The sequence below is a fragment of the Neltuma alba genome, unplaced genomic scaffold, assembly GCF_004799145.2.
Source record: "Neltuma alba isolate B1F8T4 unplaced genomic scaffold, ASM479914v2 tig00003884_pilon, whole genome shotgun sequence".
Lineage (NCBI taxonomy): Eukaryota > Viridiplantae > Streptophyta > Magnoliopsida > Fabales > Fabaceae > Neltuma > Neltuma alba.
Genome location: NW_021633467.1, coordinates 32,450 through 46,505, shown reverse-complemented (window position 1 = coordinate 46,505; position 14,056 = coordinate 32,450). Strand labels below are relative to the sequence as shown.

The window sequence follows — 14,056 nt, the reverse complement described above, 5'->3', positions numbered from 1 at the left end:
GCAAATTTTATCACACACACAAAAAAAAATCTGACTAAACGCCAAGTCGTTTCCTTCTATTGTCATTACAGTGTTGCTACCCCAGGGCCTCCCTCTAGCTGATGCAGGACCAGAGGGGATGAGGAAGACCCAACTCTGAACGGAAAACTAAAACCTCTCTGCCATGGCGCTTAAAAACCTCTGCACTGTCCTGCCTTCTCTCTCTATCTCTATCCCACACCACTTTTCACTCTTCAACCCGAAATTTTCCCAATTGGACACAAAGCCTTCGCTTATAATTTGCGAATTTTCGAAGTCACAGACACAAGCATCTCGGAAACCATCATCTTCAGATGCGCATTTCACAGACTATGGGCAGGTGGAACCAGAAGGCACCGGCGCAGCGTCTCCAACACCCGGAGAGAGGCACCTTGAACATCAGATGTCCGCTGAGGCGCTGAAGTTGGTCCTCAAAGAGAACAAGAAGGAGCGGAAGAAGCAAAAGAGAGAGAAGGTTGTGATGAAAGCTTCTTTGGCGGTTGCTTGTTGTTATGGGTGTGGAGCTCCGTTGCAAACTTCGGAGATTGATGCCCCTGGTTACGTGGATTTGAAGACTTATGAATTGGTAGCTTAACCTTTTCCCCCCCCCCCCTAATTTCAATGAGCGTGTTAAATGAAGCTCTCGAATTTTTGATTCTGGTTATGGCTGGGTTTAGCTGGTTTCCACCTTTCAGGGCATCTGTCCTTCTATGTGTAGATTTGACTAAGTTTCTAGATGTTTTGATTTCTGATATTCCCCACTCCCCGGGTACGCGGGGTCTAATGGTCTTACTGAACATAATTTCAGTTTTTCACATGGAACGGAATCAAATTTGACTCATGCATTATTAAATAGATAGGATGAATCTTATATTTTGACGGGTGTTTAACTGTGATGCCACTTCTCACTAGACCAAGTGAATTTCAAATTCTTCGATGGTAAAACTCAGATTAAGTCCATTTTGGAGCTGAACTTTAAAAATGAGTTTGAAAGTTGGAAACTGCCTTCATAGGTTTCATGCAGTGGCTTTTGTTGCATTTGTCAAATACTGATTGATGGATGTTCTTTGTGGCTGAATGAGGATGGTCGGGCTTGAATTCCATAAGCTTTAATGTATATTTGAAATGAGTAATTGTTAATGAGAGTATGAATGGCATTTTTTTGGCAGAACACATCCAAGCAAGAACGAGACTGAGAAAGAGAAAAATGCAATGGAGAATTTATTTTAAAATAGTTTCTTGAAAATAATATATAGTCTTCGAAGTTGTTGCATTCACTTTTTCCATTTTTTTCAATCACAACCTTTTGGTTTATGATACACTTTTGTGTGGTCAATGTATGCATGGTAAGTGATGCAAAGTGAATTTTTATCTCAAGTTTGGCTTAAGACTTTCATAGCCGAAGTTTTGCTTTTATGCTTTCAATGTATGTGGAAAATAAAGATGTCAAGGATGAAGTTGACTTTTAGTTGTAGGGCCTGCATAGAGTTTACTTGCTGAATGCGTGTTAATTATGCAGAAGAAGAAACATCACCAGCTTAAAACCATTCTATGTGGGCGGTGCCGACTTTTGTCTCATGGACAGATGATAACTGCTGTTGGTGGACATGGAGGATATGCTGGTGGTAAACAGTTTATTATGGCTGAAGAGCTTCGAGAAAAATTGTCTCATCTACGCCATGAGAAAGCCTTAATTGTTAAATTGGTAAATCTAACTTTTGCTTTATCTGGTTTTAATTAATGTTCTTTACTACTTGTAAAGTATAACAACAGCGTCCTTTATTGAGGTACAGTTATGTAGTTCTGCAGTCTTTTTTCTCAATATAATTTGTTACTTTTAAATTATCTTTTTCTGTCCAATTAATGATAATAGCTGGAAGTGATAAAACTTCTTGATCTAATTTGTTGAAGAAATTACTTCTAGGTTGATATTGTTGACTTCAATGGCAGTTTTTTGTCTCGGGTGCGTGATCTTGCTGGTGCCAATCCAATAATACTGGTGGTGACTAAGGTAACTATCATATCCACGTGGCTGATTTTGTTTATTTGGACACATAGATCGTAAAATTGTAACTGTATATTTTGTTTGTAGATTGATCTCCTGCCGAGAGATACTGATCTTAATTGTATTGGGGATTGGGTTGTAGAAGCTGTCACCAAAAAAGGGCTAAAGTAAGTTTCATTTTATTATTAATATTCTCCATGATAAATTATAAACTTTGAATTAATTAATTTGTGTTCTTTTGATTGACTGTAATATCATTACATGAATTCAGTTGAAAATGTTATTAAGTGTCACTTGAAATAAGTGCTATTCTTGTTGTAATGTGAGAAGTTAATTGGAGGAGTTTAACTATTTTTTGCAGTGTTCTCAGTGTTCATCTCACCAGTTCTAAATCATTAGTTGGAATAACTGGAGTGGTATCGGAAATCCAGAAAGAAAAGAAGGTACCTTTGACCTGATAACATTAGTTAGAAAAACCGAGTGGCCCTTTCAGAAAATCTGATGAGATGCAACCATTCAATTTTATATTGAAGATGACATAAATTATGTGTTTTGAAAAACGTGGTAGATGTTTTATGCTGTGGTGTGGATTGCCAAATGTTATGTTATTTATATTAACTGTGTCACATTTTTCATCATAATCTGAAATGCCTTCATTTATGTGATATGTAATATGTTTTATAAGGCATGATGCTTCCCTTTTAGTTACTATGTATTGCCTGATGTGAAAAATTGATATTCTGACGCTTGAAATTTTCTTGCACGATTATTTTTTTTTTTTGGGGGGGGGGGTTTTGATGGATAATGTCCAAAATTCCTATCCTAATTATCATAAATTTCCAATCCATGCAGAGATGATGCATTCCAAAATCCTAACATTCACATATGCCATCATCTATATTCATGAAAATGGGAACTGTTAACTTTGACTTTTCTTATCTTTTTCTCTAATGAAATTCTATATATTTTAATTTTTGCAGGGACGTGATGTGTACATACTGGTAAGCCTCTGAATTGGAAGCTTCACATGTTTTACGAAGGTTGTTATTGTAGCATGACATGATGTTCCTATGCAAAATCGTTTATATGGGATTTGGAAATTGATCTTTTGATTCATCTTCTTGAACCTTTTTTTCCTCTCCTATAGAGCTAGTAACAATTATTTGGGATTAGAAATATTGAAGTATCTCTTTACTGGCTTCTGATCAATATGTATATTTCAAACTTCAAATAAAGTTTGTCTGATCATGCCTTAAGATTTGAATAACAAATTTTTCTACAAACATGATATTCGCATAACTGTATGAGCGCATATTTTCTTGTTTGCATTCAATTATTTTCCACACTATGCATATGCATATCTGTTTATCTTCTATTTGTTGAGTTGTGGGCTCAACTGTACAAAATATGCAGCAATTGAACCTGGTACCTTAAAATGCTGAATTTGAGGAGATAAGCTTAGCAGGAAAATTTAAAAATGCCACTCTAGAATGATTATTTTCACTGATTTATCATAAAGTCTTATATTACCCTGGGGATAATGTACTGAGGTCTTTTTATTTTTGTATATTTGCTTTTGGTTTATTACCCTGACTTCACTGAAATTCTATTTATTTATTTATCTATTTCTTTCACACTTCTTATAGGGGTCAGCTAATGTTGGGAAATCTGCATTCATTAACGCTTTACTGAGTAAGTTAGTTATACTTCCGTGCATCATAAATACTAGCATTGAATTTATTCATCATCTAGCAATTTGGTTGTTTATCTATAGCATGATTCAAAATTTTCTCTGAATAAATGATGTTTTTTTATGCTTCTTTTTTGCCAGTTGTTTTGTAAATTTAGATGCTTTTTTCATTACGTAAGCCCATGTTATTTAATATTAATTTTTGCTCACTGTTTGCATTGTGGTAAAGACATTCACTTTCCTCTGAAATACTGAGCCCACCAGCCTTAGCCTTGTTCACGTGGTTACTGACAGGTTGTAAACCTTGTATAACAGATAACCCAGAAGAGGATTATGTTATAAGTACAATAGGTTTTCTTCAATACGTCATTTTGTGTGGTTCAAGCAGGTTTCTGTTGAAATTATTGCCAAGAGATACATTGACTTATGCGCACACATACTGAATTAGTTTTATTTGCTCATCATTTTAGAAATCCAAGTTCTCATGTTTCTACATTGTGACATATTTGTTGTCAGAAATAATGGCAATAAAAGATCCAGTTGCTGCAGCTGCACAGAAGTACAAACCAATACAATCTGCTGTCCCTGGAACTACCCTGGGGCCAATTAAAATTAACGCCTTTCTAGGAGAGGGGGTATGCCATTCATTTTAATTTTGTATATTGTATGTCACATGATTGTTTAATATTTGAATTTTTCATGATTCTATTTCTCAATGCATGCAGAATCTATATGACACTCCTGGAGTTCATCTTCACCATAGGCAAACTGCGGTTGTTCATTCTGAAGATCTTTCCTGTCTTGCTCCTCGAAGCCGACTGAGGGGTCTATCTTTCCCGGTATGTATGTATCGCAATTGTTCAAGATGTAATATCAATAGCATACGCTAACTTTGCTCCTCATTGTTATTGTCAGAATTCTCAGGTATTCAAGGACTACGCAGGCGCAGATAATTCCAAATCAAATGGCTTAAATGGATTTTCAATATTTTGGGGAGGGCTGGTCAGAATTGATGTCTTGAAGGTTCTTACTTTGTACCCTTATTTATTTTCCTTGGATGCTGTGGAGAAACTTATCAATAATGTGCTGGGTTTTTTCTTGTCTCTTTAATTTCCTTCATCTTGATATTTTCAGGCTCTGCCCGAAACATGTTTGACGTTTTATGGGCCCAAGGGCCTTCAGATTCATATTGTGCCCACGGAGAACGCAGATGAGTTTTACCAGGTAGTGTCACCCACGCTCATTGAGACATTATTGTTTCTTAAATCTGCCCATCTTGTCTAACTTGCTAAATATTTTATGGGTTACACTTTTCTTGCGATTACGAACTGAGTGATGAAGTTGAACTTGTCTCTACAGTTCTAGTAACCAATGGATAAATCAAGCTGTTTCAGTTTTCTTTTTAAATAACGTTATAGTTGGACCATAATTCCTGAATAAAAGATGCGTGTACATGCTACTTGTTCGTATCGCGTGTGAGTTAGCAATTGCATTTTATTAGCACTACTGTCATCACTGTGTTGCATTTAAGATGGTGAAATTTCCATTTTGTTATGTCCATATATAGTTGAAAATATGTACATTCTCTGTGATGCAGATTTAATTTAACTAATTAATTATTTTTATTATTGTTTATTTTAGATCGTGGGTAATTACTCCACTCACCCCACTTCCCCACTCCCCTCATTTTATTTCTTTTATTTATTTCTTTTATTTATAGTTTAGGGTTTCAGTTTGTAATTAGACTTTGGCATTTAGAATTTATCGATCGGTTTTTCTCCCGTTCTCCCTGCTTCTCTGCTTCTCCTCCCTTCTTCTTCTCTAACTTCTCATCCCTTCCAATCCTTTCTTGTTCTACATCAATTTTGGTACCAGAGCCTGGTTTCCCTTGTGCCTTTTGATTTTTGAAACGCCCAAATACGCCCTTAGTCAAAACAACCCACGGCCGCCGCTCCTTCACCATTGTTCGCTCATTTTCTGACGACCGTTCACTGTGCCGCCACTTCCATTCTCACCGTAGGCAACAATCCGTCCAGATCTCAAAGTTTCACAACCAGAAACCACCGGAAACAGCCTCCACGAGCCAGCGTCACCGTCAGCGTCACTTTGAAGGCCCAGATCTCACTCGTCCGACCTCCGTTTGCCACGAAATCACCGCCATCGCCTTCGTCACTTCCAATCCTTTCTTGTTCTACATCACTCTGTTTTCCTCTTGCTGTCCTATTCTGCTGGCAAATCAGTTTTGCTTGTGTTGTCTTTGGGCTGCTATTAGGCGCAAGACTTCTCTTTCCTCTGTAAAAATGAAATGTTCTTTTTGTGCTGCTTTTATGTTATTGTGATGTTTCTCGAGTTCCCACCCATGTTTTGAGAGGGTCTTGCTTTACCTTCTCAGAAAGAAGTTGGAGTTCTGCTGACCCCACCAACTGGAACACTAAAGGCTGAGAACTGGAGAGGCCTTGAATCAGAACGTAATTTGCAAATAAAATTTGAAGATGCGGAGAGGTATCACTCTATCACTTACTCACCTAGTTCCATTGCGGCTGCTTTCAACACATCAGGCCTGTTTGGATTGTTAACTAGAATGGACAAGGAAGTAGAATTAAAAAGGCAATTTGTGGATAACGAATATATGTCTTTCATGTCCTTGAATAAAAATGTGTATTAAACAAGACTTTTATTGTTGAGTATAGGAAAGATATAATGGAAAGGGTGGGGGTTTTCACCGTAGAAAGGGAATTTCTTTTCTATGTTCTTGCCAAACGTAGGGCAATTGTATTTGGGCAAATTGCTCATATTTATGAATAAAGAGACATAAAAAGGTGAAATTTCTCAATTATTCCTTGGAAGCAGGCCCGCTTGTGATGTAGCTATATCTGGTCTGGGATGGTTTGCTGTTGAGCCAGTTGGCAGATCACACAGAATCTCAGAAACAATATCTGCAGAAACTTCTGGGGAATTGCATTTAGCAGTGCATGTGCCCAAACCTGTTGAGATTTTTGTGAGACCACCATTACCAGTTGGCAAGTTTGGAGCCGAGTGGTATCAATATAGGGAATTAACAGAAAAGGAAGAGGAAACCAGACCAAAATGGTTCTTTTGAATATGCTGTGTCTTCTGCCCTATGCAAATCTTATGTACGATTATTATTTGATTTAATTGTAATTAAATTTTGTTGCTATATTGTGGTTACATGATCCCAAAATAGCTTACTGTGTATAAGCCGTGTGGTAATGGTGAGGGGTGTGGGCAGTCATTCTCCAAGGGAAAAAAATATTTTAAAAAAAGAAATCATTGCAAAAGGATAAAAGGAAGGGCAGGAAAATGTGTGTGTGATCTTTTAGGTGTACCCAATATTTTAATTTTTTTAGTAGTACAATTTCACCCTTAATTTTTTAAAATTGGTGCAATCCTACCCAATGCCAGCGGATCTCTAGATGCCTGTGAACACGTTGGCGTTTTAATATTAAAAAAAAAAATTCACATCACATAAGTAATTTAATAAAAAAAAGAGAAGAAACGTGGCTTTTTCAACCAGAAGGAAACCTGTGGCATTTTCAGGCGTGAAGTGCCCCTTTTTTTGTGTGCCACTTTTCTACATATTATTTCATGAATCACGATTGAGACCAAGCGGGCTTAAGTGCTTAAACGGTAATTAGATAATTATTTAGAAACATTTTAGCAAATAAAAATAATTTCAAGGGGTTATAGGAAATGATTGACGCTTGCTGGCCAAAAAAACAAAAAAATCCACTCTTCTTTTCTTGTGAGGTGGAAGTGTATCTTTGGTCATTTAACTTTATTATATTCTGTGTTGATTTTTTTAGTTGTCATAAAGTATTTTTAGTTTTTTAATTTTAATATTATTACTTTCATTAACATAAATGTCAACCAATCTTGAATGTTTGAAAAACACTCATAAATATGGACATATTAAATTTATTTTTTTAAACATAATAATGATTGGTATAAAAAATTATCATTTGAAATTAAGGCTAAAGTGGTTTGGAAGAATCTTTTCCTTCAATTTTGGGCCTGACCAAAATATTCAAAAACAAAAAAAAGAAACAAATGCACCCTCAGTACTGTGTTAGTTAATGTTCGTTATTTGCACGAAGTAGAAAACCACCCCTCAGAAAAAAGGACACGTCGCTTGGCAGTTACAGTTGGTTTTTGTTTCAAAATCCTGAATTCAAAACCATATATATGTCCAAAAACTGCTTCCTTCTTCACCGATTAATGAACAAGTGAACCAACGGTGCTGCCTTCTTCTTCATCTTTTCTGAAACTCAAATTACCAAAACAATCATATTAACATGGCTTTCACTTCTCGTTTCCAAGATTCTCTTACCAGAACTGCACTTCGAGCCTACCTCGCTGAGTTCATCTCCACTTTCTTCTATGTCTTCGCTGTGATCGGCTCCGGCATGTCTTCCAGTGAGATTCTGTCTTTCTTTTTTCTTTCTTGTTTTGTGTTGATTAAGAAAACATGAGACACTACAGATATTTTGTCTGTGCCTTTTTATTATACCTGTTAAGTTATTATATATAGACATAGATTTCTGTCAGGAAAAAAAAAAAATGCAGATTCCTTAACATGATCGTCGTCTTCAACACCTTAGACTTTGACCGATCCATACGGTTTTCTGAGTCGTCCTTCATCATGAAAATGAAGCAGTAAAGTGAAAGAGAGGGAAAATCAAGAGATCTCATTCTTATATATAATTATACAAGTAGTTGTATCAAATCATCAAGTCTCTTTCTTAAACTAGTGGCTTCCTCATCAACAACTTGAAATTGAATGGGTAATATATATAATAATGGCAGGGAAGATGAAGGGAGAAGCAGCAACAGAGGCAGCGAATCTGGTGGTGGCAGCCATAGCCAATAGCTTTGCATTGTCCTCTGTGGTGTTCATGGCGTGGGACGTGTCAGGAGGACATGTGAACCCAGCAGTGACCTTCGCAAGGGTGGTTGGAGGCCATATGAACCTATCAACTGCTCTCTTTTATTGGATTTCTCAGATGATTGCTTCTGTCATGGCCTGCCTTCTTCTTAAGATCACCTTCGTTGGAATGGTATTTAATTACTTCATTCCCTTTTTGTTTTCATAATTTAGACAGTCTTGCCTAAAGATGAAGAGAAAATTACAGAGATCTCTATTGAGTTCGGGGACTTACAAAATCTTCTTTTTTCTTTTTGAGAAAAAGAGAATTTATTACATGAATTTTTTTTTGGCAGAGTTGCTTTCAAATTGCACGTATTTTTAGGGCATGTCTGTAAAGTTCTGAAAATTCTTTAGATATTTAGCATTATTTTGAATATAAAAATGAAGGTTAATGTTATCTTGCCAGATTTCAAGGACACTTTATATTGATTTGATTTTAAAAAAAAAATTTATAACTTCAATTTACCCTTTTTTTTTTTTGCATGTCTGGTTTTGCGCAGCATGTGCCAACGTACACAATAGCACCACAAATGACAGGGTTTGGGGCATCAATTGTGGAAGGTGTCCTAACATTTGCATTAGTGTACACAGTGTATGCTGCTAGGGACCCTAGGCGTAGTGGTCAACTGGGGCCCACAGGTGCCCTAGCCATCGGCTTGATCGTCGGAGCCAATGTCCTAGCCGCTGGTCCGTTCTCCGGCGGGTCGATGAACCCTGCTTGTGCCTTCGGCTCAGCCACTATCGCCGGAACCTTCAAGAATCAAGCAGTGTACTGGGTTGGACCCCTAATTGGTGCTGCCGTTGCTGCTCTTGTTTATGACAGTGTAGGGTATCCCTCTCAGAATGCCGATTCATTTGTAGAAGCAGATAGGGTTTGAAGTCAAAGTAATGTCAAGTTCAAGACATATTTATATTATTCCTGGTCAGATTATTATTTTGCTGCTAGATTTTATGGTGAGCGTGAGTGGTTGATGTCCACTTGTTTAAGACTTGTAGGAGGAGTATTTATTTAGTGCAAGGTTTTACAATTTCATGATTTGATATGTTTTGATAAATATATAACTTTTTCTTTAAATAATTGTTCATTAAGAACTAATCTGCAATACCACCAGAAATATATCTAAGTAATTGCTGCCGCCAAATAAAGAGACAATCACACTATATTATTCCCATACTTAACAAATACACTCGTACAGACTCTCATGACTTGAGCTTTATATATATTTGACCTCACAAGTATACATCAAGTAAATAAGACAACAATAAACAAAGTGATGATATCTCTTTTGTTCTGGTAAAACCAACAGAAGAAAGTACAAAAAGTTTTCCAAGAATGGACTGTCCCAGATGCTAAGCAGCCTCACTTGTATCAAGCTCCTCATTGGAGAAAACTTCAAGCAACATGCAAGTTTAGAGCAGCCAGCTAGATTTAGGACTTCCAACGAGTTCATACAAAACATGGAATTAGGGATACTGACAAGATTGATGCAACCTTTCAAGTTCAAGAATCTGAGCTGTGGAAGTTTAGCAACATATCGATCAAGTTGCAACAATCCAGTACATCCTTCGAGCTCTAGCCTCTCAAGATTTGGAACCCCACCAAAATCTGGCGTCTTTGTCAAAGCTTTGGAGCCACTTAGATTCAGTTTTCTCAAAGTAGGGAGCATCTGTGAATGGAGAATATATAGTACTTTTTGTATTGAAACAAGACACTTGGGGGATATTTAACAACAGGTAAAAGGTATCTATATTTGTTTGGGAGTTTGATTGAATAATTTCTAGTAATTTAAATATTTAAGAACTGAAAGAAGAACATGAACATACCATTCTGCCCTTCCATACTTCTGTCATGCTGCTTTCAGGCATAATCAGTTGAACAAGTGTGTCAGATTGAAAACCCGACGGTAAAGAAGTGAAAGGATATTGATGCCATGAAACATATCGCAACTTGCTTGAAAGATTATTGAGGGTTCCAGAAAATTCCACATTACGGAATATCAGCAATCTAAGGTTGATCATATGTGATAAACCATCAATCCTCAATGAAGCCATTTTTGGCTCTTCCAAATCCAAGGCTATAGCTTCAACACCTTCCACCATCTAGGATTATAAATGCATTTATATATAGAGATGCTGAAATGTCAGATTATTACTTTAACTTCTCATTTGTAATGTAATGCTAAAAAGGGCCATCAAAACTTACCCATGTGTATCTCTGTCTCTCACTAACAGATTCGATGTCATCTGGCTGAGCTTCAACATTTTTCATCACCTGGGAGAGTAAACGCATTTGTACACAAAAATAATGACATGTTAGATTATTGTTTTAGCTTTTCATATTGTAATATGCTAAAAAGTGGTGTCAAAACTTACCGTGTTTCTTTTCTTCTCCATAACAGATTTAATGTCACCATAAAGGTATAATCGGCTTTGTTGATACGGATATTGTCGTCGAATAATATCTCGCCCCATTGCTTGCAACATACTATGCATTTGTATCCTCTCATTTGCAATTGTGATGACTGATTTCTGAATAAGAATTTCTATATCAACAGAGCAATCGATGCAATCATGTAAAATTTCCTTCACACAGTTAATGTCCTTCCCGACAAAGAAACATGCTATGTCCAAAAACATTTCCTTACTCATGTGATCAAGTTCGTCAAAACTTTTTCTAAGCACCCTTATGATCTCATAGGGAGGAATAATTTCTTCCCTATCCAGCAAACTTCTCCATTCTGCAATGCCTTTTCCAAAAAAGGATGAACCGAATATTTCAATTGCTAATGGAAGGCCATTAGCATATTCCAACACCCTATCTATCATCTCTCTGAATTCACCAATAGGATATCCCCCTTGAAAAGCTTGAGAGCAAAGTAGTTCGAAACCTTCCTCCTTGGACAAAAGTTTAGGTCTATAAATGGTTTTAACCTCATATTTTTGAAGGACTTGTTCGTCTCTAGTTGTTATAATGATTCTACTTCCCCCGCCAAAACAATTGGATTTTTGAACTAAGTTCAACTCTTGTAGATGTTGTACAACATCGACACCATCAAGAACTATAAGAAACTTGTGCTTTCTTAACCTTTTGCATCGTAAGAACTCTTTGTCTAGAAAATCCTTCATCTCTGAATTCTCTGTCATCAAATGTCTATGCAGAAGTTCTTGTAGAGTTATGTCACCGTGCTTTAAACGTCCACTTAGATTGGGAAGGAAACAAAAGGCATCAAAAAAGTGAAAGATCTTAAGATATAAAACAGTAGCAATAGAAGATTTCCCCAATCCGCTCATACCACAAATGCCAACAACTCGAACTTCATCATCTGCATTCAAATCCAAAAGCTTTTCCACTTCTTCCACTTGAGATTGCATCCCAACAAATCCGAAGAAGTCATAAAATAGTTTATCTATTTTAGACTTGACTTCTTTAACAATTTTTGGAATAACCTGTAACCCTGAGCTGAAAAAGAGAAAGTGGAACGCCAAATCAATCAAATTTGTTTCCTCTTAAAGATCCTCTGCTATTATTGGTGTGTGGCTTTTATCAGGACAACTTAGAAGTGACATCTAAATTTTTTAAATAGATATATATACACAAATTATATAATATCCATATTGCATCTGGAGTTGAGGTCTGCTAGTACAACAGCTTGTTGTTTTGGCCAAAAGTATGCATGTCTGAGATATAAATATATATATATAGAGAGAGAGAGAGAGAGAGAGAGAAGAGAGAGTAAAATTACGCACTCATTCCGCACTTGCCAGACAGGGGCCACTAGTTCGATAACCTTCCTCTCCCATTGGGTTATCTCAAATGAATCTTGTGTGCATGCTTGTTGAATATGTTGAGCAAAGGATTTTGGATCCACATCGTAATAAACTGCTATAAACCTATCTGAGTTACTCCGGCGGCCAGAGACACGGCACCCTTGTTTCAGAGCTTCCCTCCATCTGTTCACCTTGTATATGTTTGCTTTGCACATTTCTTGTCGTTCAGCATCGACAGCGTACAATGGATGCGCACTGTAAAAAACCGGTGATGATAAGACCTCACACTGAGGTACAATGTGATAACTAATGATGCGCCCAGCAACCTGTGACCGTTCCTTTAAACACCAGCATGAAGAAGCGTAGTTCTTGGAGAAGACAACAATCAAAATCCAGGACTCATCAATTGCTTGAAGAAGGTGATGTGGAAGATTGGAGTCTGGATTTTCATGCTTCTTATCGTCTCCGAAGATTCTGAAGCCTTCTGCTTTAAGAGCAGCCGAAAGGCTATGCATGAATTTACGAGTGTCTTCATCACCTCTAAAGCTGATATATACATGACTCGGTTTCAACGATGATGGGCTGCTCTCCAAATACTCCATGGGATAGAAATCCTTATCATCACCCTGTAACTAGTCAACAATAGAAGCAACAAGCAAGTTATAACAATGATGAATGCGCCGCTAATGTTCTTGTAGCCCAGTGGCAAGAGAGATTTTTGTGAGTTAAAAGTCGTCGGCTTGTAACCTCAAGCCTTTAACGTATGCCCATTTAATTAAAAATAATATGGGCCACCACAAGTAATCTCAATTAATTTAGCTCTCATTTTTTTAATTTTAAATCCGTAAAGTCTTTCGGCAGAATCTGTCCAAGCCATTTTTTCATTGGATCACATGAAGGTGTTTGCATTGCGAAATTACGCTGGGTCACCGCCTCATCATCCCCTGTATGCTTAGTCTCAATAAAGTTGACTTGCTTTGTATAGAATTAATACTACCTCTGGTCCTAATTATAAAAACTAATTGACTAATTTAAAGAATTTAAGAAAATAAATTAAGTTAAGTTAATTATTTGTAATAAATAGGTGTTGTTTTTCTTAAAATATCCTTGCTAATCAAGTGTGTTAGTTAGAACTACCATTATTAGAAGGATTACCTTAGAAAAAAATACATAAATATTAGAGACAAAGTGGATTGGGGTATAATATTTAGGACCAAAATAAAAGTTAAATGAAATCTTATATTAAGGAAAGAAGGTAGTATAATTTTTGGTCCCTAAAATTTGAACATGTTTTAGTTTTGACCTCTTAAATTTCAAAATTTTTAATTCCTTGAATTTAGTCTAAGAGTGTAGTGGTGCTAAAATCTACAAAAGTGTCATAAATAACATTAAAATGGTAATGTGAACTCACTAAATGATGCATAACTAGCTCTGGTGTGGATTTAAAAAGAACAAAAAGAGAAGATCCTCAAAAAGCAACAGCGGGGGATGAATTCTTTAAATACAGTGAATAGCTTCTCAAACAAATGGCTATGTTTTGAGAACCTATTCTTGTTTGTTTTTTTCCTCTTTATTGTCTACAAAAGATTCAATTACGTACCATTTTGTGAGTTAACATCAACATTTTGAA

General features: G+C 36.5%; 3 protein-coding genes across 3 annotated transcripts; 2 read left to right on the top strand and 1 right to left on the bottom strand.

The window, feature by feature from the left end:
- Window positions 1–143: 143 nt before the first annotated feature.
- LOC114742784 (putative nitric oxide synthase) lies at window positions 144–6,891 on the top strand. Its single transcript, XM_028931000.1, has 13 exons — window positions 144–604; window positions 1,538–1,723; window positions 1,943–2,029; window positions 2,111–2,190; window positions 2,385–2,466; window positions 3,004–3,024; window positions 3,670–3,715; window positions 4,230–4,348; window positions 4,439–4,552; window positions 4,629–4,736; window positions 4,848–4,937; window positions 6,106–6,215; window positions 6,564–6,891. The coding sequence occupies exons 1-13, from the start codon at window positions 164–166 to the stop codon at window positions 6,811–6,813; spliced, it is 1,734 nt and encodes a 577-aa protein (XP_028786833.1). The 5' UTR covers window positions 144–163; the 3' UTR covers window positions 6,814–6,891.
- A 1,135-nt stretch (window positions 6,892–8,026) lies between these two features.
- LOC114742776 (probable aquaporin TIP5-1) lies at window positions 8,027–9,572 on the top strand. Its single transcript, XM_028930994.1, has 3 exons — window positions 8,027–8,147; window positions 8,538–8,788; window positions 9,159–9,572. The coding sequence occupies exons 1-3, from the start codon at window positions 8,027–8,029 to the stop codon at window positions 9,534–9,536; spliced, it is 750 nt and encodes a 249-aa protein (XP_028786827.1). The 3' UTR covers window positions 9,537–9,572.
- Window positions 9,573–10,008: 436 nt separating this feature from the next.
- On the bottom strand, window positions 10,009–12,798 carry LOC114742779 (TMV resistance protein N-like). Its single transcript, XM_028930997.1, has 6 exons — window positions 12,406–12,798; window positions 11,032–12,118; window positions 10,862–10,930; window positions 10,483–10,758; window positions 10,151–10,325; window positions 10,009–10,049 (listed from the first exon to the last, which is right to left on the bottom strand). Exons 1-6 carry the CDS (start codon window positions 12,639–12,641, stop codon window positions 10,009–10,011), a joined length of 1,884 nt encoding a protein of 627 aa, XP_028786830.1. The 5' UTR covers window positions 12,642–12,798.
- Window positions 12,799–14,056: the final 1,258 nt, after the last annotated feature.